At 38.5% G+C, this 23,842-nt stretch overlaps 6 protein-coding genes and 1 long non-coding RNA gene across 7 annotated transcripts; 6 read left to right on the forward strand and 1 right to left on the reverse strand.

The window, feature by feature from the left end:
- Window positions 1–181: 181 nt before the first annotated feature.
- Window positions 182–1,661, reverse strand: LOC145697784 (uncharacterized). The gene is made up of 3 exons (XM_081774994.1): window positions 1,585–1,661; window positions 1,232–1,544; window positions 182–427 (listed from the first exon to the last, which is right to left on the reverse strand). The coding sequence occupies exons 1-3, from the start codon at window positions 1,659–1,661 to the stop codon at window positions 182–184; spliced, it is 636 nt and encodes a 211-aa protein (XP_081631120.1).
- Window positions 1,662–3,199: 1,538 nt separating this feature from the next.
- On the forward strand, window positions 3,200–4,960 carry LOC145697786 (uncharacterized). The gene is made up of 6 exons (XM_081774997.1): window positions 3,200–3,317; window positions 3,410–3,564; window positions 3,615–3,760; window positions 3,825–4,178; window positions 4,227–4,563; window positions 4,610–4,960. The coding sequence occupies exons 1-6, from the start codon at window positions 3,232–3,234 to the stop codon at window positions 4,939–4,941; spliced, it is 1,410 nt and encodes a 469-aa protein (XP_081631123.1). The 5' UTR covers window positions 3,200–3,231; the 3' UTR covers window positions 4,942–4,960.
- A 2,303-nt stretch (window positions 4,961–7,263) lies between these two features.
- LOC145697787 (cysteine-rich venom protein VAR6-like) lies at window positions 7,264–8,980 on the forward strand. Its single transcript, XM_081774998.1, has 5 exons — window positions 7,264–7,424; window positions 7,737–7,852; window positions 8,079–8,185; window positions 8,598–8,909; window positions 8,968–8,980. Exons 1-5 carry the CDS (start codon window positions 7,331–7,333, stop codon window positions 8,978–8,980), a joined length of 642 nt encoding a protein of 213 aa, XP_081631124.1. The 5' UTR covers window positions 7,264–7,330.
- Window positions 8,981–9,027: 47 nt separating this feature from the next.
- On the forward strand, window positions 9,028–10,164 carry LOC145698676 (uncharacterized). Its single transcript, XM_081775892.1, has 3 exons — window positions 9,028–9,177; window positions 9,502–9,813; window positions 9,999–10,164. The coding sequence occupies exons 1-2, from the start codon at window positions 9,040–9,042 to the stop codon at window positions 9,718–9,720; spliced, it is 357 nt and encodes a 118-aa protein (XP_081632018.1). The 5' UTR covers window positions 9,028–9,039; the 3' UTR covers window positions 9,721–9,813; window positions 9,999–10,164.
- Window positions 10,105–11,304, forward strand: LOC145697788 (uncharacterized). Its single transcript, XM_081774999.1, has 4 exons — window positions 10,105–10,228; window positions 10,718–10,875; window positions 10,924–11,119; window positions 11,163–11,304. Exons 1-4 carry the CDS (start codon window positions 10,105–10,107, stop codon window positions 11,219–11,221), a joined length of 537 nt encoding a protein of 178 aa, XP_081631125.1. The 3' UTR covers window positions 11,222–11,304.
- A 5,098-nt stretch (window positions 11,305–16,402) lies between these two features.
- On the forward strand, window positions 16,403–20,148 carry LOC145698681 (uncharacterized). The gene is made up of 3 exons (XR_014133938.1): window positions 16,403–16,578; window positions 19,642–19,779; window positions 19,981–20,148. It is a non-coding gene; the product is annotated as an uncharacterized LOC145698681 (long non-coding RNA).
- Window positions 20,149–21,239: 1,091 nt separating this feature from the next.
- LOC145697789 (serine protease 33-like) lies at window positions 21,240–23,288 on the forward strand (the record flags this gene model as incomplete). Its single annotated transcript, XM_081775000.1, has 4 exons — window positions 21,240–21,538; window positions 21,659–21,827; window positions 22,590–22,744; window positions 22,833–23,288. Coding segments are annotated over 4 exons (939 nt in total), but the record flags the coding sequence as incomplete, so codon positions are not given.
- Window positions 23,289–23,842: the final 554 nt, after the last annotated feature.

The raw sequence follows: 23,842 nt of genomic DNA on the forward strand, positions 1-23,842 counted from the left end.
TTCACTTCGAAATAAATTCGGAGTACATGAAGAAAAAAAAATATTTTTCTCTCTTATTGTAAATAATTTCAATAAACGTTTTCTTCCTTATAAAAATTCTGGATTTATTTCAAAAGCCTTTAAAAGTACAGATTTTCATTGAATGGGCAGTGTAAATATGATGCAGAAAGCAGTTAATGTTTTACTGTCGTCTGTGATAATGCGAAAATTTTTCAATTCTATATCCATTTTTATCGTCGCCGACGACTTTTCTGTAGCTCTGTTCTCGGATCATTTGCTGGATCTTAGCGTACTGTCGCTGACTCAACCCTCGATTTCGTTGAGTAAACCAGCCGCGGGGGCCGCGTTTCAAGTGACTGTGGCTGGCTCTTCGTACTGGAGTGGCGGCGATGATGGCGAGGAGGGTCGAAAGGATGAAGAAGATTTTCTGGAAGTTCATTTTTTCGTTTCTTTTCTTTGGTTTTTCAGTTTTCGAAGTTTTTTGGTTCAAGATTTTTTTGGTTCTGGTTTACTCGAGTTTCGAGCTCGTTTATAAATGCGTCAGGGATCAATATAATTAATCAAGAATATTTTCGCGAGAAGAATATCACGGTCATTTTCAATACGTCTCAATAGAATCATCCGACGACCAGCTTACAGAGATCAACGAGGACAATGGCAGAAGTCAAGTGATTTCCACTGATCAATAATTTAACAGTTAACGGAAACTATAATTGTGGTTTCATTCAAGAAGAATTTTATTTTCTGAATTCTAGAAAGGTCAATCATGAGCATCTTCGTCTTCGATCTTTTTCTGTTGGCAACTTTCTTCGGTGTCTCCATCTCTTAGTGATCATATCAGTAGGAAGCTGAGGAAAATTATTGATTCTTGTTTTTTGAGGAATTTTCTAACAGAAACTTTGCTTTGATTTATTTTCCAGAAAGTATTAGAGATCAGTGAATGTGTTGAATTTGTACCAGCCCCGATGGTGGAAACGAAGACATTTGACGGCATTGTCGATCTCAGATTGTTCTCGGCGCTTGAAATCTATGACTTGAGTCATGTCACGATTGAGATTCGGCGCAAGAAAGACAGGCCAGATGTATCGAATTCGACCCGGGTTGCTTCTTACCCGGTGATAAACCGCTAAAATATATGTTTTGATAAAACCCCGTGAAGATCGCTACCATTTATTTTTCCATCGGAAAAGTGTTCCATCAAGTTTCCGAAATTAATAAATAAGCAATTTACCATTGGCTTTACCGGGTACCACTCGCCGTCATACTGTATTTCAAGGCCACCGGTAGAATCTTGCTTTAAAATCGTCATCATACAGTTGTCATAATGGGACTTTGTTCCCATTTTTCCAGGGGGAGTTTTCTCATAAAAAAGAGCATCAAGGATAGCTCCATTGGGATCATTATTGTCGAGCAAACTGCCAGAAGTGAAGTTGAGGGCTTCTTCACAGAGCTCTAGAAGAGAATAGCCGAGATTGGAAATTGCTTTCAAATAATCATAGAAGACGGTGTCAACTTTGTTTTCGTCCAATTTGATCGAGTTGTTTCTATTCAAATATAATGCCTTTTACGCTAATAAATACAAACGGTGAATTTTTGAAAGCTTCATCTTGAAAAATATCGCCCTCAGCTAACAACTTCCCTTGAGAATCCTTGATTTTCATCCTTTGCTCGTCTGTTGCTCTGTAAATATTCTCAGAAGCAAGCTCCAAGCGTTTGGTAAGAGTTTCCGGAACATCGTGATTTTTGAGGATAAAGAAACCGAATTCGCTAAGTGCCCTAAAAAGTTGCTCTCGAGTTTCTTCATCTCTCTTTTTTAAGAGCTCAAAATCGATAATTGGAATTTCAAAGGATAAATACTCTGACATGGCGTTTTTTTTAAAATTGACTTCCGGTTTGACTCTATCAAGGAAAATAGCGATCTACAGTGATGATCCAAGTAGAGACCTTACAATAGGGTCCAGGTTGGAATTTGACTCGGAAGGAAGGTTTGGGTTTAAAGGTTGTAAAAGCAGTCGTTATAAGTAAAAGTGGCTGGTCCCGCTGAGATCTGTCCCTCTGGTGGCGCGTACCACTCGCGTGTCACCGATAATTGCTCAGCACTTTGCGCTCCGAGCAGATTTCAGATTGAAGAGAGAATTTGGCCTTTAGGGTCAAGCAAGACTCAGTTTTCATCATGTCATTTGTCAACAAAATTTATAGAACGCTATCAGGTTAGATCAAGTTTTTGAAAAACAAAAAAAAATCAACAAGAAAATCCAATTTTTTTTTGTGAAAAAAATCAAAAAAAAAATTAAATTTTTGCGAAAATTATTGCGTAAGCATCTTTAAAATGCACTTATCAACCTGCTGTTTTACTATAAAAAATTGGTAATTAAATTAAAGAATATTTTTGAAATTATCATTTATGCATTTTTAAAGCAAAAAAATACATATGTATATGTTTATGTTCTATAGAAGACGTCATTACTGTCAGCTTTATGCTGAAAAATAAGCAATTTGAGTCATTTCTACACATATCAAAAAGATTCAAACGGATTATCATCAATTTTTCAGGTCGATCAAAAACGAATTGCATCGCCGTCCTCCTCCCGTTGACATCAGTCGTCGACGAAGCCGTCCTGGATAATCGCTCAAAGGGAAATTGTCAAATTGTCTAGGAATCTAGTAATTAAGTAGAGATCGTTAAGTATTTTTTTCAAATGGACTTAACTTCCGTAGAAGCATTAATAAGCCACTAAAGAGGCTACAAAAGTATTTTATGATTGTCGCGAGATTGGCATCTCGCCCTCGCTGTCTGAGGAATGTTATTCCTTTTCGAGGCCTCGTTAAAAATATTCAGCAAGGGCGCTCTTTTTGTTTCGATAACTGAGTTTCGATAACAATGAAGAATAAATTGACACCTGCATTTCGTTATTTTCAAATAACTTATCAAAAAAACGAAGTCTGTTAATAGGGACTACCTTTGAAATTATTCGTTAAAAAAAATAAGAATATAAAATAATCATAATTATAAAAAATATCATTTTAAAAAAATATTTTTTAAAATTTTTAATTTTTTTAAAAAAATTATTTAAAAAATTAATTATCAAAAATATTAATGAATAATTTAAAAATATTTTTGACAAAATTATCACAAAATTTTTAAAATTTGTAAAAAATATTTTTTGTATAATTTCTTTTGACAACACAAAATAGGAATTCACGGCCTACAAAAAAGAGCTAGAAAATGACATGGTTCGAATCCTGGAACAAGCGCCTGGATTAGCCCGAGTTCACATTTTGAACTTTCAAACGACCGATCAGGGCTCAGAAGCCAGGTTGTACTTATGGCTCGTAAAAGCACGATTTTGCGTATTTCTCCGCAGAAAAATCGTCCCAAATGAAGCTTGAATGTCAAAAATTATTTCAGGTTGAATTTCTTCTTTTACAAAAAAGACACCGAAGAGGCCGAGGAAAAATCGTCACTGACCCTTTCCGAGGCTTTGACACGCTGGTTCGAGCTTGAATGGGTGAAAGAAAATTACGAAGCAGCGAGCAAATTTGGCACTCCCAAAGTTATGGCAGGTAATCCTTGTTGATTTATTCGGCGAGATTGTATTAAAGCCGTTCATTAGTTGAGGACTTAAAAGCGGAAGAAATTGTCAAGGAAGCGATCAAGGAGGCGCAGGAAAAAGCAGCCGATTCCTCAAGTTCTTCAAGCAGCGACGACTCAAAATCATGTTGTGAAGACCAAGCTGCTCAGGAAAATGACAAAAATTTTGTCCTAAAAATAATTAACCACTTTCAATTATTTCAAATATTGTTGAAATTGGCATCCAAAAAAGGAACCTGAAGAAAATACCGAGCCCGTTCCCGAGCAAAAGTCTGAACCCGAGCAAGCAATCGTCGCTGAACCAACACAAACCTCTGAGCCCGAGCCTGTGCCAGCCGAACCAGAACCAAAACAGCAAGAAGAAGCCGAACCAGAGCAAGAAACACAAGAAACTCAAGAACAAGAAGCCGTCAAATGCGATTCAAAATCATCATCAAACTCTTCGTTGTCTTCAAATTCCTCCGGGAGCTCTAAAAAATCCCAGAAACTATCATTTCTAAAAAGAGATTGGCTAGCTTGCTGTGGAACCAAGGAACCAGCGGCGCCAGTTCAAGAAAAAGCAGTAGAAGAGAAAATTGAAGAAAATGTAAATTTTGTAGTTATTTGCTACTTATTTCTTGAGCGAATTTTTCAGGTCGAAGAATCCCCAGAAATAGAGCCAAAGAAACCGTCTTTTTTCCAGAAAGATTGGTTCGCCTGCTGCAGCGGTGAGAAAAAAGAAGATCTAGAAGGAAACAAGCAACCAGAAGAAAATGGAAAGCCCGAAGTTTTGCAAAAACTCGACGAAGCAGTCGAAGATCTTCAAAAGACCCAAGAACCAGAAGCAGCCCAAGAGCAGGAAAAATCAGAAGAAATGGTAAAAACTGAAGAACCAGAGAAACAAGAGCCCGAACAAGAGCCAGAACCAGAACAAGAAACGAAAGATATAGAAGTTGCTGAAAATGCCCCAGAAAAAGAACAACCCAAAAAAGGTTATTGCATTACTGTCATCTCTTCCTCAATTTAATCATCTTTTAGAGTCGACCTTTGGCTGTTGCGAGCTCAGAAAACTCATCCGAAAAACAGAGCAAAAATCAGAAGAACCGAAAGCCAAAGAACCAGAAGGACCAGAACCAGCTGCACCGGAAAAAGAAGAAAGCAAAACAAAAATGACCTGCTGCGGACTCCGCCAAAAATCAAGCCCCGCTACTGACAAGCGAGAACAATCAGAAGACCCGGTAGAACAGAAAGAATCGCTCATCGAAGTTCCCAAACTCGAACCAATCAAAGAAGAATCAAGAACCGGATCGGAGCAGCTAAAAACCGACATCGCATCTGAGCAAGTTCAAAAATCTCAAACCACCAAATAATGCCTCAGTTTACCACTTCTTTTTTCCTACTAACTCGTTTTTTAAAAAATAAATATAAAAAAATCTCAAAAAAATCCGCTTTTTCAATGACGCGTGGCAAAAAACAGTTCATCATCGATTTTGAATTTGATGAATAATTTGCTTTTTATGCGATTTAAAATTCACCATCGTCTCTTTTTCAACCGTCATAAACCTCTCGTAATTTCACGTAATTAGAAACTCCTCTAGAATTTTAACCACCAGGCAGTCCAAATAACTTTCTTGCCGCTAAATTATATCTTTTCCAAATTTTTCTGTCTTTTATCTTTCTAGGAGGATACTCGATTCGATTTGATAAGTTGCTATTACAACATAACGGTAACGGACGTGTCTCGCTTTTATATCTCTATTTGAGTTGCCACGAGTTCAGACGGTTGAAGTTCAGAAAGGGTTAAAAAGGCTGAAAAAAGCTTCAATTAACAGGAAAAATAACAAAATAAGGGGGGAACAAAGGAGGGTAAGCGCTGGGCGGGGAACCCTGTTTACAAAACCTGAGTCAGGCTACATATAAAGAAGCTTCAAATCCTGACTCAGGGTTAGGTCTGGGCAGGGAACCCTGTCTAGAAAATCTGAGTCAGGCAAAATTTAAAGCTGCTTCAAATCCTGACTCAGGGTAAAGTCTTGGCGGGTTACCCTGTCTTGAAAACCTCAGTCAGGCTTTACAGAAAACTGCTGCAAACCCTGACTCAGTGTTTCTAGACTGGTCTTTCACAGGTCAGTTTTTGTTAATAATTTATTGGCCGATCTTATAAACTATAATTCATTATGCTACAACATACCTATTTGCTAATTTTTGAGAGCGGGAAATAACAACAAGAGTGCGGAATTTAGTAACTTGAAGAATCTAACTTACAAAAATACGAACAAGGATTGAGGCTTCAAAGCAAAATTCTCCACTCCAACTCTCTTTTCTTTGAAAAAAGAGTTTTTTCCCTTTGAAGATAATAGATTTGTTAAATCTTCGGCGAAATATTGAGCATGTTCCGTGGCGCGCCACGTGACAGCGCTTGAATGCGCGCGGGGCCAAGATCGCTCCTTGACCCAGCATGCTCGAAAATACCGATGCCAGCCGTTTAGACATTTCAGTGAACGTTTTCGCTTCCGTTTTTACTCACCGCCTAAAAATGTTCTCTTTTACCGAGATTTTTGACCTTTCAAAACAACGTTTTTTGAATTGCACGTGAGCTGGTCGAATACTGATAACCTTTTTGGTCGGAAAAGATAAGAAACAGGAAAAAATAAATAAAAAAATTCTTTACTTTTATTTAATTTTTTTATAAAAGAAAATTATTTTAAAAAGCGATAGTAAAATTGAAAATCTGGCTTTAAAGCCAATCAAAGGGTTCATTTTTGTTTCCTAGCCAATCAAAAGGGCGGAAACTTGGAATTTTTATATGAACTTCTTTTTATCATTTTTGAGCATCTTTAATTTTGAAGAGTGGTTTAGAAAAGCGCGTGGAAATCAAAACTCTGAGCTTCTCTCAAAAAACGAGTTTCCCACTTTGTCCAAACGGTGGCTTCCGATTACCGGAAATCTCGAATAATAAATCATGCAGATTATTATGCAGGCAATCAACGATGTCATGGCCGAGGTCACGTTCTAAACAACCTTTCTTTTTTTACAAATTCTGCAAATTACAAATTTTAAAATTTAATTAATTGAATCGAAAAATTGACGATTGGCTTGGAGGTTCCACGAAATTGAACACGAATGAAAAGAAGAAGAAGCGTAAGTCAATGATTATAATGGACTTGTGATTTGTTGAGCTTAGGGGTGTTCCTCGAAGCTGAAGCAGCAATTTGGCACGGACGGCGGCAAAGCGGATAACAGGCGGCTGCAAAGACCGATCGCCACCCGCTGATCAAATATTCCACCAAAGCGCTATTTTTTCACTGACTTGGCGTTTTTTAATGAATAATAGCTCTCAAAAATTTTCATTTGAAATGAATTTAGAATAATGAATAATCATGTATAAAGAGTTAATTTGAAACTTCATTTTTTTAAAATATGAAATAAAATTGGGGATCGAAAATTTCATTCACTTTTATGGTTTTTCTTTTTTTTTGAAGAATGAATTTCGATAAAATTTTGTTGAGCAAAATTAACCTTATCCTCGAAAAAGCAACTTCCGGAAGTCCTAGTGGCCAGCCGCGAAACAGTTAATCCAATAATCATTGTCTCCCTTATCCTCGAAAATTCGTGCTTCCTCTGAGGGCGCTGTTCCGCGGCCCGTTCCGCGCGGAACTTCGACGCTGCGTCGAGTTAAAGAACTGTCTCCTGAAGCTCTACCATCTTCAACTGAAACTTTTTGAAAGGAAAAGAGAAAAATCGAAAGCAGAATTTTCGATTATGAAGATTTCAAATTTTATAGCATTGTGTATTTCATTTGCAGCGGGAAAACGAGAGTATCGGATTCGTCAGAGATCGCTAAAGGAGGTCAAAGGTAATATCAAATCGTCTCAAATTGCTAAAAAAGAGCCGATTGCGGCTTTCTTTTCGTAAAAATTGGACCTCGACAAAGCCGCGCGCGGCTTTTTGTCAAGAAAGTAACTGTTGGAGCGAAAAGATTCGGGTCGAATATGTTTTTTTTCGAGTCGAAAGCCGCAATAAGCTATTTTTGGATCGAAAGCCGCGCGCGGCTTTTTTGGAGTTTTTATTCGATCAAGAAATACCAAAACTAGTCACTAAAGGTCTTCGTTATTCATTTTTTGTATTCTTTAACCAATAGATCTTCATAAATCACATTCATTTCTAGTGAAACGAGACGGGCTGATGTACCAACCAGCTGGAGGCATGAACATTCTACAAAGAAGCACAAAATTTCTCAAACGAAACGGAAAAGTCAAAACTGGCGAAGTCGACAACATCAAGGTCCTCACTCAAGGAACGGTCTTATTTTGAAAAAAGGTCAAACGAACAACCTCTTATTCTCGCACCCTGACCTTGAGCTACTTTTCTAAGCATTAGTGAAGCAAACTCTGGGTAAATTATCTTTCTGGTCAATAGAAAAATGACAAATGTTACGTTTTTCGAGAATTTCTAACAGAATTTTTCAGATGATTTTTTTTCTAAAGCGAAAATTGTTCAATAAAAAAAGACCTCTTTTCCAGCTGATAAAGACGTTCTGGTGGCATCTGCGAATTTGCGTCGCGCGGCCGTAAAGCCCCGTCCCGCAAATATGAAATATGTGACTTGGGATGAAAGGTAACTCTTCCGCTGATAACTCAGATTCCCAAAATCTGATCCAGCTTCTTGCTCATTTACTCGCTCAATCATCTAACGGAACACTTGTGTTCAAACCAAACAGAATTACGAGCAATCAATCAGTTTTGCTCAATTTATCCTTACACGTTCTTTCTTGTTTCAAAATGTATCCAAATCGAGAAGCCGCTTGCGGCTTTGAGCAAAATGAAACAATAAGCCGTGCCTCGCGCGGCTTAAGAATTTCAATTTCAGTTTCGAGTATTGCGGCTTCGAGATAATTAAAATTTTGAAACCGCGCAGAGCGCGGCTAATTGTTTTGTTTCGCTCGAAGCCGCAAGCGGCTTCTCGATCTGAATCTATAAAAAATCTTTTTTAAAATTATCTTTGACAAAAAATTTTGAAACTTTTTTAGCCTTGCCTCATCCGCAGCAGAACACGCTCGTCGATGCCAATTTGGCCATTCGACAGCCGACCAGCTTCGCCACTCGAAATGGGGCTACACGATTGGAGAAAACATCGCGGTCTTTAGAGGCCCAAAGACCTTCGAAACGGACCATTTCGTCTGGGTCACTGATGGTTTTTACGACGAGCGAAAATACTACAACTACGAAACGGGCCATTGCGAAGCGCAATGCGGCCATTACGAAGTTCTCGTTCACGCCGAACAGGAAGGCTTTTCATCTCAAATTAAACGTTTCAGGAAATTTTTGAAGCTAAATTGGATGTCTCAAAATTCTTTTATAAACCGAGCCAAAAAAATCCCTTTCTGGTTATTTTCGGAGAAAATTTATTTAAACAATTTATAAAATTATTTTCTCAATAAAAAACGCGTATAAAAAGCTTCTCAGGAAAAAATGGGCTGCGCGGTCTCAAGTTGCACCTCAGTCGTCGACGCGTTCATGAAGCTGAGCCGGGTTGAGCTCGGAGAGAACCCCTTTCACGTTGTGGTTTGCCACTACGCACCTGTCGTCATGACGCCAAGTTTATACGAGGTAAGTTAAATTAAATATACTAATACGCGCGATAAGAACAGCCTGTTTTCATAAATGACCGATAAAACTGAGCGATAAATTAGCATCTCACGCGTTTTTCGATCCAATTTTTGACACAAAAAATTGCCTTAAAAATCAAGATTTCTCTAGAATTATCGCTCGAAAATCGAAAAGTCGCTTACGGCTTTGAGTTTGAAAAAAAGGAGCCGCGCAAAGCGCGGCTTTAATTTTCATCCGACTCGAAGCCGCAAGCGGCTTCTCGATTTTTAGCAAAAATTCTAGAGAAACCTAGAGAAAGAAGGAAATTTTCAATAATTTCTTCAGAAAGGTGGTTTCTGCGGAAAATGCCCAAGAGGTTGGAACGGTGGTTGTATTGCAGGACTTTGTACTTCAGAAAGGCAAGGCTCACGAAAACAAGAAATCAGAATTTCGCAAAAGTCGTTGACATTTACAAGCTCGGACTATCTTGAAAAGTGTCAGGCGCAATTTGCAATTGTGAGAGAATGCGAATCCGAAAGTGTCCACCTGTCGTTGTTTTCGTGAGCGTTTATAAAGTGAACCTGCTCCGGCGCCGCCAGCGCGGCTTATCGCCGGCATTCGCACGGACTCCGGATTGACTGACCATGATTTCGACAGGTAAACACAAAGAAAACATGTTAGAAATTTCTAGAAAAAAAAATTTTTTTTTGATTATTCACATCGAGAAGCAGCTTGCGGCTTCGAGTCAAAAATTTTAAAAAGCCGCGGCTCAGCGCGGATTTTTTTCTATAAAACTCGAAGCCGCAAACGGCTTCTCGATTTGATTAGCTTACCTGTTTCAGATCCGTCTTTGAATGGTCCGAATGGTCATCCTGCACCCGAACCTGCGGAATCGGAATCAAATGGCGTTTCCGAATGTGCGAAGGTTGCCAAGGCCCCGAAGGTGAGATGCAGCAATGCCGAGTCGCTCTCTGCCCAGCGAGCTCTTCAAGCTCTTCAACAGCGGTTGCTTCGAAGCCGAAGTTTTTGAGCTGGTCGAATTGGTCGGCTTGTGATAAAACTTGCGGATCAGGTAGGAGGATTAGAAATAGAAAGTGTAGCAAGCCGTGGGGATGCTCTGGGGTAAGTGCTGAGGCGGAATCGTGCTGGGCTGGAATGTGCAACTCTTGGGGAGCCTGGGGAAGTTGGAATCAGGAAAAGGGTTGAAAAAATTTTTTTCGGCAAGATCTTTTTATCGGGCAATTTTCGACTCGAAATAGTGCAACGTCAAATGTGGCTCTGGAACTCAAACTCGAACTCGAATTTGCGTTGGTGGCAATTCTTGCGCTGGTCCTCGATCTGAAACGAAAATTTGCGATCGACCATGTTCCACTTCGGCTCCAGCTGGTTTCTTGGCAAGAGGGTTGGCGACATTGAATGGCAACTGCGCTTTTGATATGAAGAGAAGAGAGCTTGAGTGCAAAGGAAAGCGGATTTTCTTCCTTGATATCATGAAAAAAATTGAAAAATAATATTTTTTCGGTGAGATTATCCGGAATCAAGGAAGAAAATCCCAAAAAAGCGAGTAATCTTGAACATATTCCTCCTTTTGAGCGCGATTTTGCTAGCCGACAAGGAAAACAACAACGAATCAAGCTCATGAAAAATCTCAACTTCGAAGGAAACGCCATAGAAGATCTCGGACACCTCAATGGCTATTGCAAGTTTGCGAAGGGAAAGGTAACCATTCATCTCATTTTTCACCTTTTCAAATTATGCTTTTTGAAGATCGACACGATCAATCTCGCGAAAAACAAGCTAAAATCTCTCCGCGCCGCCGATTTCAGCTCTTGTCGCCAAATCAGGGAGCTGAATATTTCAGAAAATCCACTTTCTTCACTCGATATTGCAGCTTTCAAAAACATCAGAAAGCTATCAAAGCTTGTTGTTTCCAAAGATTTATCTAGCTGCTGGGGCATTCAAGGTAAAAATTCGGAAAAATATCTTCAGAAACTAACTTTTCAAAGATGTTGCTGATCTAATGATGCTTTCCAATCGGCTTGGAATGCAACTTGAAGTTGTATAATAAAAGCTCAAGGAGCGTTTTCTGTATATTGCAAAACCTGTCACTGTAAATTTCAAAATCCGTCATTCCCAATACAGTCCAAAACTTATTATTTGATGTTGATTTCTCAAACACAAAGAAACTTTTATTGAAAATTAAGTTTGATAATTTACTTGATAGTCTGAATCTTAGATGCGGCTGATCATCCCTTGGGGAGGAAGAGCTCGCTAAGCGCGATTATTTAGTTTCCAACTTTTTAAATTTTTAATTTGGCACTTCAAGATTCCCCGCCTTTTCTTCTTCTCGGGCTCCGGTTTACAGATATTTTGCCGCAAAAGCAAGAATTAAAGAGAAAACCGCTTCCTTCAATTAAATGTCTCAAGGTATATTTGAATTTTTGGTCTCAGCATCAATAAAGCTTGTTAAGACTTGGAGCTAGAATGGGACGATCACGAGACATGTACAGATTTGGTCGTTGGCTCTGTTTTTTCACCGCGAAATTCGACAATAGAGCAATCTTTTTTTGAAAATCCGATGACGCCAAATGAGCTTATGAAGATCCTCAGGGAGATCACCCTCTGTAAGTTCATCCTATGTCAGAATGAGTCATCATATTAATACTGGTCTAATAATAGCTGCTGACACGCCGCCGACGACGATAATGAGATCGCTGAAGAAACTCAATTTACTGTCACATACTGAGATTCTTTTATGAGAAGGAAAAAAACAATGAAAAGGATACCGCGAAGACCAAAGATTATGGCAAATTTTCGAATTGGGATTTTGAGCAAATTTTCGAGAAAACTTCTGTCTAAATCATCGGTCTTTGCGGTATCTAATTCGTGAAAAAATAAATTTTATGAAGATTTCGACAAAATCGACAAATCTTCCATTTTTTTCTGTCAATTTTAAATTCAACAATCTGACCATTTTTCTCATTCAAAAATCATCCCTTCTCGGTTGCGGGACTCTTCATTATTTTTCAGAGAACGAGTGCGCTTTATGAATTTATAATCTGCTGTTTTCGATCACAACGAATTGTGATATAGATTTTTTGTTCTGAAGAGATGACAGGAATTCTTACGCTCATTTGTTTACTCGGCCGCTCACGCTTTTGCAAAAAATAAAACAAATTCGTTCTTTGCGCTCTGATTATGACGATCTTGGTAAATTGAGTTATAAGTAGCGGCATTTTTAACTAGTCAACATGAATAGAGACAACTGCGAATACTATTCGCCGAATAGAGAGATTCGGCGATTTTTGAAATCAAGGAAGAGATTTTTTCGAAGAATAATTTTGATATTTTGAAATTAACTGATAGTCATTACTGCTACCTTATAGTCATAAGACCTGAAGAAAGAATGGAAAATAAATTAATAAAAAGCCAATTTTAAATTCCCTTTTTTATTTTTTTTTTCGGAATTTTGGTAAAATAGCAATTTATAACGCACAAAATCTGTCTTTTCGAGAAAGATCTTGAATCTCTTTCTTTGACATTTTCCTTTATTCTTGCGGTTTCAAATTTGCATCAAAACACCGTCGACGACACGCGATACGCCCATCTTTCAATATGTCGCCATGAACTTGCATTAAAAATGCACTAAAATGAACTTCAATAATCTACCCTGTTTTCAGGTCTTTTGTCTCTTAGATGAGCTGAGCCTTCCTTTCTTCGACCTGTTTTTTCTTTGCATGTCCATTAATCTAATTACACCTGGCGCATTCTAAGGGAGAATTTTTAGACAAGAACTGATGTGATCGTATAGAGAAAATTTCCCGAAAAAGAAGAAATGAGAAAAACAAACTAGAAAATTTGAAAAATAATGGAATCAACCATCAAAAATGGTAAGAAAATTTAGCTTTTCAGTAAAAGGGTGGGCAAAATCTTCAAAATCATTGGTGACAAGGGGTTATGGTCTTCTCTCAGCCAATCAAAAGCCAGTATAGTTTGTGTCAGCCAATCACAGGCGAGAAAACCCTAGCCTTGAGGCCCAAGAACTCCCTCGATCACCCAAGGTTTTGCCAACCCTAGTTATGGTATTTTCGATTTGATCAATTTTAACGGTCTTTTTTCAGAAGAGCTACTAAATTCACAGATTTATCTGAATGCAACTGTACAAAATTACGAGCTTGCAGGTAAATTTAAAACAATCGACCCTCTTTAACTTATTTTTAGCTTCAATTCTTCCATTCTTACTGGTGTTCGGTGGCGTAATAATTTTATTCTTAGGATTGTGCATTTACTTAACTTGCGTTTGCCCAAGGATCGTTTTTTCTCATTCGCTCAGCGCTTTGAAAAAGCGAGTTCAAGAAGCGGAATCGTTGATTTTGTTAACCCTGACTGATCTGGGGTTGCGAAATGACTCGGAAGGAAAAACAAAGCAGCGTTTTGAGAAAAAGCACAAAAAGCTTCATTCGTGACTTGAGCCTAGAGACGAAATCAAACGGCTCAGAGGACTCAGATGATGAGTCGGGAACAATGACGACGGACCTTAATTCTTCAGAAGCGTGTAAGTTCAATCGATTTTCTTCAAGTGACCTTTTGACGACGAATCAAACTGGAAATAGAAAATTATGATCAGTACTGAAAATGTCACGAATGTCACGAATGTCTAAAATGTCAGAATGTCACAAATGTCAGAATAACACAAATCTCAGAATATCACAGATGTCGCGAATGTCACAAATGTCACGAATGTCACAAATGTCACGAATGTCACAAATGTCGCGAATGTTAACGACACAATACGAATGTTATCAAAAAGAAACATTTTCTCGTGACATTGGTGACATTTGTGACACTTTTTTGCACTGTCAAAAATGGTTTTTTCTTCGTAAAGATCCCTTTTTAAAATCTCTTTTTATTTTCGAGAATGATCGAGAATTTCTTCCGCCGTGTGGAATCTAAAACAAGTTGAGTGTCCACAAACGTGATTATTTTTCGCGAGTAGCTGGCTTGAAAAGAAAGCGGAATCTGATTTAGGTAGCATTAGGGTTAAAGAGCTCCGTGTTCTGCGGCGCGGCGCCAGAATCCAAGACTGAACTTTGCGGCCATGTCAAAGGCCGAATTTTTCACTTCTTCTAACGAAAAATATGCAAGTTGGGGCAAAATCTTTTTCGCTGGAAAAGGTCAAAAAATGGTCGAAAATCGTCGAAATCAGTGTAATTTCTTCTTTTTAGATGTTCAAGGAACAGAGATGAAATTCCTCGCCTAGACGATTCAATCTGCTTCTTCAATTTATGAAGCTTCTTCAATCATCAAATTTCTGTCTAAAAAACGAAAAATATACGTCTAGGTCGTAAAATAGAGCTTGTCGATGAGGAAGCGTCAGAAACCGACTAAAAATTTCGACAAATTTTTCGTGGGCGGCTACTCCGCTGCCGAATCAAAGCTTTTGATTGGTTGAAAATTTCCACGCAAAATTTGTCGAAATATTCTGCTCCTGACACCTCCCCTTGTCAACCTGTATAGAAAACCTGAGTCAGGGTCAAAAAAGCCGCGACGTTTTTATTCAAGCTCTCGTTAGACCCTGACTCAGGTTTTCTTCACAGGCTGTTGCGCCCAGCCGGATTCTTCTTATGAAATTTTTTTAACATAAAAAAAGAACAAGAAATTAATCGACCGTGGAATTTATTTTCTCAATTTCGCGGTAAAATTATCAATGAAAATTATCTTCCGATAAGAAATGAATGTTCCAGAAATAGGATATTTGATGTAATAAGATGTTCACAAGGTTTTTTTCTGTCGAAATTTTGACTTTTCCGACTCGGGGAAGATTATGGTCTTCCAACGCGTCCCAAATCCAACCACTGTTGTCTTGCACTTCCGCTTTTCTCGCGGTGAGACACGTAGTGGCATGAATTTTCATACCGAATCGCAATAAATAGACCGAACGCTAACCGAGTTGTTAGCGTGTTTGATTACTTGTTGCGTTTTTGTTTGTTGACTTTGGAACAAGTCGACTTTTGAACATTTAGAAACATTAACAAAAACTTTCTTGTCCGCTTATTTAGATCACAAGAAATTAAACTTGCCTCTAATTCAATAATTTTCAAGGACCTCTCCCTAAAGTCAAGTAGTATTTTTTCGAACAGTGATTTCGGAGTGTTCCCGTTAAGATTTTGAAAATTTTATTTGTCTATGTTTTAGTCCGATCATTGGTTGAGGGCAACTGAAATAAAATCACCCGCGTCCACTTCTTAAGGGTGTCAGTACAATAAATGAAAGTGACTAACATCGATTTCCGCTTACGATCACGAAATATTTTACTGACCACTTTATTCAAAAATCCTTAAGGATCCACCCCTCAATTCGGCATTTTTTTCAAACAGCAATTTCGGAGTGATCCCCTTAAGATTTTCAAATTTTTTTAACCGTTATTCCAGCCCGATAGTCGCTTTAGGGCAAGCGAAGAAAAAACACTCTCGTCTACTTCTTAAGGGTGTCACTACAATAAGTTAAACTTTCAAAGATCGTGTTTTTCCCTAAAGCACCGTAAAATGTCAGTACGTAAGAGCTTCGCGCTTTGGAGCCTCCGTTGCGTCTGAGAACAAAAAGCTCTGTTATTGGCATTTGCCGCTTGTCTGTAAGAGTTACAGGAGCAAGGAGGAGATTAACAACGTGCCGACCACAATCTAGGCTGGCGATCAAACGTGCCGAACGCGGGGATAAAGGTGACCAAATTTGGTCGACGGAAAGACCGAAAGTCTATTAAACATTTTAGATGGCAAATTCCTGCCCTTACTAATACAATAGTCTTAGGCTTCAATTTTTGAAATAATTTGTCCTTTGATTTTTAAAAACTACATCAGGTTGTTTTTTCTCTTAAAATTTAGATTTTTTATGATTCCAAGAAAATAAAATCACGATAACTTTGGTACATAAGCCTTCCATTTTAATTTTATATATAAAATCGCAAAGTAAATTAGTTAAAAAGATGATATTTATTGAAAAAATAAAGATTTTATGGTTTTTATCCTGAAGTTTTTAATCTTTGAAATTGACTTGATTTTTTGATAATATGAAAAGCCCTAAAATTTTTTCCGAAAACTTATTTCCGAGCCCTCGAACCCCATAAGAAACCAGATATCGGCCCCCGCGCAAGCAAAGAAAAAAATGCTCCTGGATGGCGCTCGCGCGCGAATCGCGCGTTCTCATGATTTTCACCGCTCGTTTTGTTTCACCAAAGACTTTCCATCTGTTCACCCCTTTTTCTGACCTGAGATATTTTGGGAAGACGCTTTTTTTTATTTTTCTAGAAGAGAACTTTGAAACATCTGATACAGAAAGAATCAAAGAAATTTTGTGATAAGAAGAAGAAGAAGAAGGAGAATGATAAGAATACTTCCCCTACTGGGGTTTTTGCACATATCACATGTAAGTTACGAAAAGATATAACATAAAAAATATTTCAGATTGATGGGTAGAAATTTTTGTTGAATTTTGATAATAAGAATTTAACTTGGTGCGTCAAAAATTTCTCAAAATTTTGAAGATTTTTTTCGATCTTCTTAAGCTCAAAAATTATAATTCAAAATATAATAAATTAATTAGAAAAATAAATATTATTAAAATAATTTATTTAATAAATAAATAATTCTAGTAATAAAAAATTATAATTATAAAAATAATTATTAAATAATAATATATTATTAATTATTTAATTTTATTTAATTATTTTTCAAATTATTATTAAATAATTTTTTTCAAGGACCAAGAAGTTTCTGTTTTTGACCAAAATTTTTGGCAGCTCCCTTTTATATCCAACCCTATTAAAAATCATGAGTAAGTCCTCTCATTTCGTATTTGTATGAAAATAAAATTCCATATCATTCTTTTTTGCTTTCTAGTTTTAGTTTTGATTTGATTAGTTACCCTACGTAGTTACCAAAACAGGAAGTAATATATATACACCGCCAAATCATTTTTCTGTTGTCAAAAATAATCGGAAACTGGAGTCTTGTCATTTGAATCGCGGCGAGTGTTAACTCATTGTTGTAAAGCGCGTCTTAGTGAGCCGCTTTGAGCGATTTATAACGACATTAGAAGACTCATCGACTCAGGCCAAATCTCGGACTCTCTTTTAAACAAACTCAACTTCGCTTCAACTGATAAGGCGACACCTAACAGCTTACTACTTGTATTATCGAGCAGGAGTAAATATTCTTAACCCCCTGACGATTTGAGGTATCTCAATTCTACTGTGAACTTTTTTGGCTTTTTTCCGATTGATTTTTTGAAAAAAAATAAAAACCATAAGTAGGCATTTCGATTTAAGAAACAATAATTTTTTAAACTTATTTCTAGTCGACGATGACTGCTTTCACTTGATATCCTATTTATTGATCAGAATCATATTTACTTGAATTAACCTGAATCCATTATTACATATCAAACTGGGTCATCGGCAATGACTCATTGCTATATTTTACAGGAAGACGGAGAAACCCAACCGGGAGTTCGAAAAAACTCGTTGCGCTGGATAATGTCTAGTTTTCTAGCGCGCACGAGCGATATTTTTATAGATGTTTTGCTGGGCATTGATAACGTTCACCACCGGATTCAGACACTTTCCGACTTATAATTTTTATTTTCATCTTTTTCTCTCTTTCAATTTTTTCTTATTTTTTGATCGAGAATCAAGTTCAATTTCAGTTTTTATAACGTGAAAGAGCTCGTTTTTGTCATTGAATAAAATTTCTGTAGAAGCAAAAACACAAGTAGAAAGGGGGTTGAACAAGGCTGGGAAGTGCGTGAGAGATTCAATTAGGCGACAAGCTGCCCAACGTGAATACTGCTCGGCCGCAGGAACACGCTCAAATCTCCAAAAGCGGAAAAAATCCAGTTTAGATTTTTTGAAAATCAATGTTGGGCCTTTTCCCCAAGATCGACATTTAAGATTCTTTACCGGAAAATTTTCCTCTTTTTCGATAAAAATAGGAGAAATAAGCCTAAATCTGTCAACACAACATTTTTCCCAGGGTACGTCCTTACTTATGGGCGTAAGTGGGTTAGGATCTTGACCGATTGATTGCGAGATCAGAAGCTAAAAACATTTCTCAAACGCAAGGTTGACAAGATTTTTAAATTTCCAAACTCAATTTCGACTCTTGATGTGTCTCAAAACAACGAATTTGCTTGCCTGATTTTTGATGAATTTTGTAAAAAAGGGCGGAAAATTGAACGTGACTTTTATGTGTATGAGCTCTTGAAAGCGCAAAGTAAGGACAATAATTACTCGCCAATTAGAAGCTCAATATGCAAATAGAGCTAGGACCGCAAATCTGTCACTGACCGAGCAGACGGATTCCGAATTTCAAGGACTGGGAATAATTCTTCATGCTTTTTCTTTTCAACTTGACTTTTGAAAGTCGAAGTTTCCAGATCATTCTTCTTCGTTGGATAAGAGCTATGAATGGATGAAAGTTCTAAGGGGGATATCTCGCTTTCGATTGGCTGATTGAAAGAAAACTCGACTCTGATTGGCTGATAAGGCCCCAACTATCAGGATTTCACCAACTCTAGAAGCATGTACCTCTTTTCTTATAACCACAAAAGACCTTGTTGTTTACCGACTTAAGATCAAATATTTTCCTTTTTCTACGAAATGATAGTTATAAAGATTAAATATTTCAAAAGACGATTATCAAATTGGCAATGCTAAAATTGAGAGCCGATTTTTTCTGCTGAAAATTATAAAACAAACCCATGAATTTGAAAACGCCTGCAAATTCGCTCACGAACAAGCCACCATGGAAGGCCTCGTTTAATTGGAAACACATGTCGAGTGGTTCTGCTCAGTGAATCTGCTTTATAGGATTAGTTTTCTAAGGATCTCGATATCCGTGAAATGAGCGCATTTATTGATTCGATAAGACATTGCCTGATTTTCTCGATAAACCTGTTCTTTCTCGAATAAATACGGAAGTTAAATGTGATAAAATTTAATTTTTACCGATTTAAGGACCCCCTTAGGTTTTTCCTTTTAAAATGAAAATTTAAAAACAACATATTTTTGGTCCTCAGGTTAAATTTGCTTCAAAACTTGAAAAGAGAAATGTTTGACCAAGATTCTTGGTCCAAAAATCAATACTTTTTCCAAAATTTGGGTGAATTCGTCAATTTTCGGCGAAAAGTCCAATTTTCAAACGCGATTTTAAGGGTGTTAGAGTCGAGATATACTCCCAAAAAATAGAGCCTTAAAATCGTTTTTTTGACCCGAAAAACCATTTCCGGGGTCAAAATTTTAAAATTCCGAAATTTGATTTTTTGAAAAAAGCTGACGAGGGGGGTCCTTAAATTTTCCCGTGTTTAGTTCATTCCCAAAGATCTTGAGTTTGATACAGCATTATGCTAGCAAAAATTAGTGTTCACGGTTTGGATTTTCCGTTTGTTAAATCCATCCTGCTCTCAAGTAACTAATTTCGCCTAATCTTTTAGGCAGTGTTACAATGCAGTAAATCAGCGACAAACGCGACGGAGGCGATTCAACAGCGCATCGCAGCGGAGAGAGAGGATATTCATGTGTTCATTGGTGGTGTCAATGTCGATGGCGAGTTTGACAAAAATGAAAGAGAAGTTCAATAATGACGATTCGGATAATCATTGTTTTTGAAAGAACTGTAATTCAAAAGTGGGTTCTTCTGAGGGATAAAGATCCAAATTAGCATAAAATGACAAGGTTTTTGACGCATTTTCGCCTTCAAAAATGCATAATCAATTCATTTTCGTCTCAAAAATTGCCAACAAAAAGTATTATCGAACTCGATCTGAATAGAGCCCAGCATTTACGACGGCCAAAAAGTCAAATGTGGGCAGTTTTCCTTACAGTGTCCAAATTAACTCTTGTGTCGGAGACGATTGTAAACAATGCGGAGGTGCAATTCTTCACGGCGGAGAGTTTGTTCTGACCTCTAAAAACTGTTTGAGGAGGGATTCTGGAGCAACGATAAGGAAAATGGAAAGACATCATGTCGTTATGACATTTGAAACTTGACATTTGACATTTGACATTGACATTTGACATTGAAATTTGACGTTTTACATTTGACATTTGTCATTTGTAATTTGACATTTGCCATTTGACAATTGACATTTGACATTTGACAATTGACAATTGACATTTGACATTGACATTTGACATTTGACATTGACATGACATTTGACAATGACATTTGACATTTGAGTTCATAAGTTCATCCAGAAGAAATTCTATTTGATCAGTCTCTTAATTTAATCTTTTTCCCGTTGTCTTTCCTCAATTAGCGTCATCATTAATGGTTCCCCTGCCCGAGTTCGTCGGGTAATCGACCATCCTGATAGCGTGGACGTGTCTATGATTAAACTTGCCCGCGAGTCGTCAACATCCATCTGCTTGCCTCCTCCATCATTCTGTCTGGACGGGAAGCCATCCACATGCGTCGTTGTCAGCCCCGACGGACAGACGGAAACGCAAATCGAGCCGATGGAAGAAGAAAGATGCAATGTTCGCCACGGCTACAACGTCAACATAAACGGCCTCTACGAAAACTGCGCTCGATCTGGCTCATTTTCCCAGAAACAAGGGTGTTCTTTGCTCCTGGAAGCCCAATCATGTGCCGATTTCCTCAAGACAACACCTGGGTCCTGTATGGAATCGTCAATACTGTCAAAGAATGTGGCGTCGAATCGGCCTCCGTTTACACCAAATTCAAGACCGTGAGCAGCTGGGTGAACCAATACCAATCCATTGATTCTGGCCTATCCGAGCCGAACGAAGATGAAATATGCGACTATAACCAGCAGGAGTAGTGCGGGCCTCAAGTTGCCGGACAATGAAGACGCAAAAGGCTGGCAAAAAGAGGGAATTTGCGGTGTTCCAGATGTTCAGGAAACGGTCACGTGACCTACTTTTTGACCCAGAGGAAAACTTTATTTTCTTTCTAAAAGAAGAGAAATGTGTAGTTATAGTAACATTTTCTCCTGGAGAAAAAATTGCGGAACATGGGTGGAGCATTATGTCAAAACTCGTTCGTGATATGCGCTAAATTTCACGTAACCGTTCGAAAGCCAAAAGCACCCCAGTGGAATTCTCCGGGCGAATTATCGGCGGAGAGCACGCTGTTAAAAATTCTTGGCCTTGGCAAACCTACATCGTCTCTTGCCAACAGGATGGCTGCATGACTTGCGGAGGGACACTGATTTCGCCGTACTGGGTTCTGACTGCTGGCCATTGTGTTCCGACTGGATATGGGGCGCAAGGATATGCTCTTTTTGGCGCGCATAAGATTTCGGAGAAGAAAGAGCATATTGACTCGATTGATATTCGGGAGTTCGTGATTCATCCATCTTACGAGAGGTAAACAAGAGACCATAACTGACGTGTTATTTTCATCTTTATAAATTTTTCAATACTTTAATTACTGACTTTTCTATTCAAAAGTATATACAGAGTTTCTTCATTACAGTTCTTCTTAAGACGAATCCTAAAACACGATATCGCTCTTGCCCGTCTTGTCAAGCCAGCACCAATGGGAGATCTTTCCGAAGTTCGACCAATCTGTCTACCAGACAGCTCAATTTGCCTACCGGAAGCGCAGGAAAGTATTGAATATTTCATGACTCTAGAATGGAAAGACCGAATTTGGGTTTCTCAAAAACCTCAAAATAAATGACAAGGAAGGGTCAATTTTAGAAAAACAGAAACAGAGGATGAAAGGGATAAATCGCAGCAGCGGAAGCTTAAGGTTCCCTATTGTGGTCCCTTTGAAATAAAAGAGAATCAGGGCGTTCTGCGCGGCACGTTATGTGGCGCGGCAGCCACGTTTTTGGGTTCTTCTAAGCTGGATTGTGGCGGGGGATTTTGGGGGCCGAGTGGCGTGACTTTTGCTCGGAGCCGTAATTGGGAAAAACGTAAACCTGTAGCGGGGAGAAGGGATTTTCGTGCAGCAGGGGAGACGAAGTGGCTATTAAGTTAGTTGAACTCGAATCGATTTTATAACTCGATTTTCACGGCTCTAGAATGACTTCTTTTATTATAAAAACTTGGAGATTGGACCCTCTTTTCAAGTAAAAGAACCTTTTTATGCTACGTTATTTGTGTGCAAAATAAACTTCACCTCCCTAACTCCGTCTTTACAAGCCTTTAGCTGGACCCTTTTCGACTCAAAAAGTGGGGAAAATCTGCTGGTGACGTAGACGACACGTTTGTGGTCTCTTGAACAAGTCGAGTTTATTTTCAAAACCACTTTTGATCTCGCTGTCCATTCTCTCTATCCTAGGCCACTGCTAAGATTCAATCACAACAGGTCTGACAGCGGCAATTCAAACTCATTTTCTGACCTCCAAATTTGATTCCAAAAAAGGGATGACATCATATCCCTTCCCGGCATTTTTCAATACGGAAAAAGAAATGCGTCGCAGTTGGCTGGGGCGTCACGTCAGAAAACTCGGATCAATCGTCGGACATTTTGATGCAGGTGTCGGTGCCGCTCATCCCTCGATCCAAGTGCGTCAAACTGCCGAAGCCCTACAATCTCGTCTCTCCATATGCAATCTGCGCTGGGTAAGACTCCAACTGTTTTTGGACAAGTTTTTTATCGCTTGTTGAATTGAAACATTGATAACATGTACTTTTTATCACGAAAATTCAGATTCGATGAGGGCGGACAAGATGCTTGCACTGGCGACTCAGGTGGACCCCTTCTCTGTCAAACTGGCGAAGAATCGCCCTGGATTGTTTATGGCGTCACCTCCTGGGGATACGGCTGTGGCCGCGCTGGCAAGCCCGGAGTCTACACCCGAGTCAATTTGTACAACAAATGGATCACCAGCGTCACCGGCATCACTCCATCCATCAACGACGATGATTACCCAAAAGTCTCTTGCGACGATGAAAACGAGAGCGAGCGTTTTTGGCGACAACCACAACCACGACCACCAGCACAACGACAACGACGACTACAATGAAGCCAACAACAGAGCCTCCGACTGAGAAGCCCTTGCCAGAAAATCCACAGGATCTGTCAATTTGCTCGAACCCAGCTTTCGCTCCTAGAACATCCCTGTTTAATCAACTTCCAGCACACAGAAGGCGGCGACAAGCCAGTTTGGGTGCGAACTTCTTTTCAACAATTATCTTCCTCCAACCTCTTCCGAAAAAAAAGAAAGGAAAAAGCAGAAAAACAAAGAGCCCAAGTGCAGCTTTTTCTGAACTATTCGCCCTCAAGTCGAAAAAGCGACGATTCCAGAATTCGTCGAAGATCCAAATTTTAAGCGAATTGTTGGTGGACAAGTTGCACTCAAAAATTCCTGGCCTTGGACTGTTTACATCAAAATTTCGAGTAAGTTTTTATAAAAAAGGGATGGTGTCTGGAACCGACAAAAAAATCGACAAAATTTGCGTGGGCGGCTACTCGGCTGGTGATTCGCCAGTTTCCGAATCTAAGAAAATTTCTTGTTGAAAATTCCACGCAAAATTTGTCGAAATTTTTATGAGGGTTCCAGACATCTCCCCAAAAACGCATTTTCAATGAAATTTTGAAAGGGGTTCTTTGAAACTCCTGTAATTAGTATGCGAAGTTGTTTTTGTAAACCGCTGTTGTATTTATGTTATCTGTATGTTCAAACTTGGCGTTCAGGCATTTATCTTGACATGGGGTTT

This window comes from Oikopleura dioica, chromosome 2, assembly GCF_907165135.1.
Source record: "Oikopleura dioica chromosome 2, OKI2018_I68_1.0, whole genome shotgun sequence".
Taxonomy (NCBI): Eukaryota; Metazoa; Chordata; class Appendicularia; order Copelata; family Oikopleuridae; genus Oikopleura; species Oikopleura dioica.

Bases quoted from the DNA above. Each gene is read 5' to 3' on its own strand.
- LOC145697784 (XM_081774994.1), bottom strand. From the start codon at position 1,661: ATGAAAATCAAGGATTCTCAAGGGAAGTTGTTAGCTGAGGGCGATATT. The intron at 1,545-1,584 runs GTTTGTATTTAT...ATATTTGAATAG, and splicing joins GAAGCTTTCAAAAATTCACC to AAACAACTCGATCAAATTGG. The intron at 428-1,231 runs GTAAATTGCTTA...ATGAACTTCCAG, and splicing joins GGTACCCGGTAAAGCCAATG to AAAATCTTCTTCATCCTTTC.
- LOC145697786 (XM_081774997.1), top strand. From the start codon at position 3,232: ATGGTTCGAATCCTGGAACAAGCGCCTGGATTAGCCCGAGTTCACATT. The intron at 3,565-3,614 runs GTAATCCTTGTT...GCCGTTCATTAG, and splicing joins CACTCCCAAAGTTATGGCAG to TTGAGGACTTAAAAGCGGAA. The intron at 4,564-4,609 runs GTTATTGCATTA...ATCATCTTTTAG, and splicing joins AAAAGAACAACCCAAAAAAG to AGTCGACCTTTGGCTGTTGC.
- LOC145697787 (XM_081774998.1), top strand. From the start codon at position 7,331: ATGAAGATTTCAAATTTTATAGCATTGTGTATTTCATTTGCAGCGGGA. The intron at 7,853-8,078 runs GTCCTCACTCAA...CAATAAAAAAAG, and splicing joins GCGAAGTCGACAACATCAAG to ACCTCTTTTCCAGCTGATAA. The intron at 8,186-8,597 runs GTAACTCTTCCG...AAACTTTTTTAG, and splicing joins TATGTGACTTGGGATGAAAG to CCTTGCCTCATCCGCAGCAG.
- LOC145698676 (XM_081775892.1), top strand. From the start codon at position 9,040: ATGGGCTGCGCGGTCTCAAGTTGCACCTCAGTCGTCGACGCGTTCATG. The intron at 9,178-9,501 runs GTAAGTTAAATT...TAATTTCTTCAG, and splicing joins TGACGCCAAGTTTATACGAG to AAAGGTGGTTTCTGCGGAAA.
- LOC145697788 (XM_081774999.1), top strand. From the start codon at position 10,105: ATGCAGCAATGCCGAGTCGCTCTCTGCCCAGCGAGCTCTTCAAGCTCT. The intron at 10,229-10,717 runs GTAGGAGGATTA...ATCCCAAAAAAG, and splicing joins TGATAAAACTTGCGGATCAG to CGAGTAATCTTGAACATATT. The intron at 10,876-10,923 runs GTAACCATTCAT...TGCTTTTTGAAG, and splicing joins GCAAGTTTGCGAAGGGAAAG to ATCGACACGATCAATCTCGC.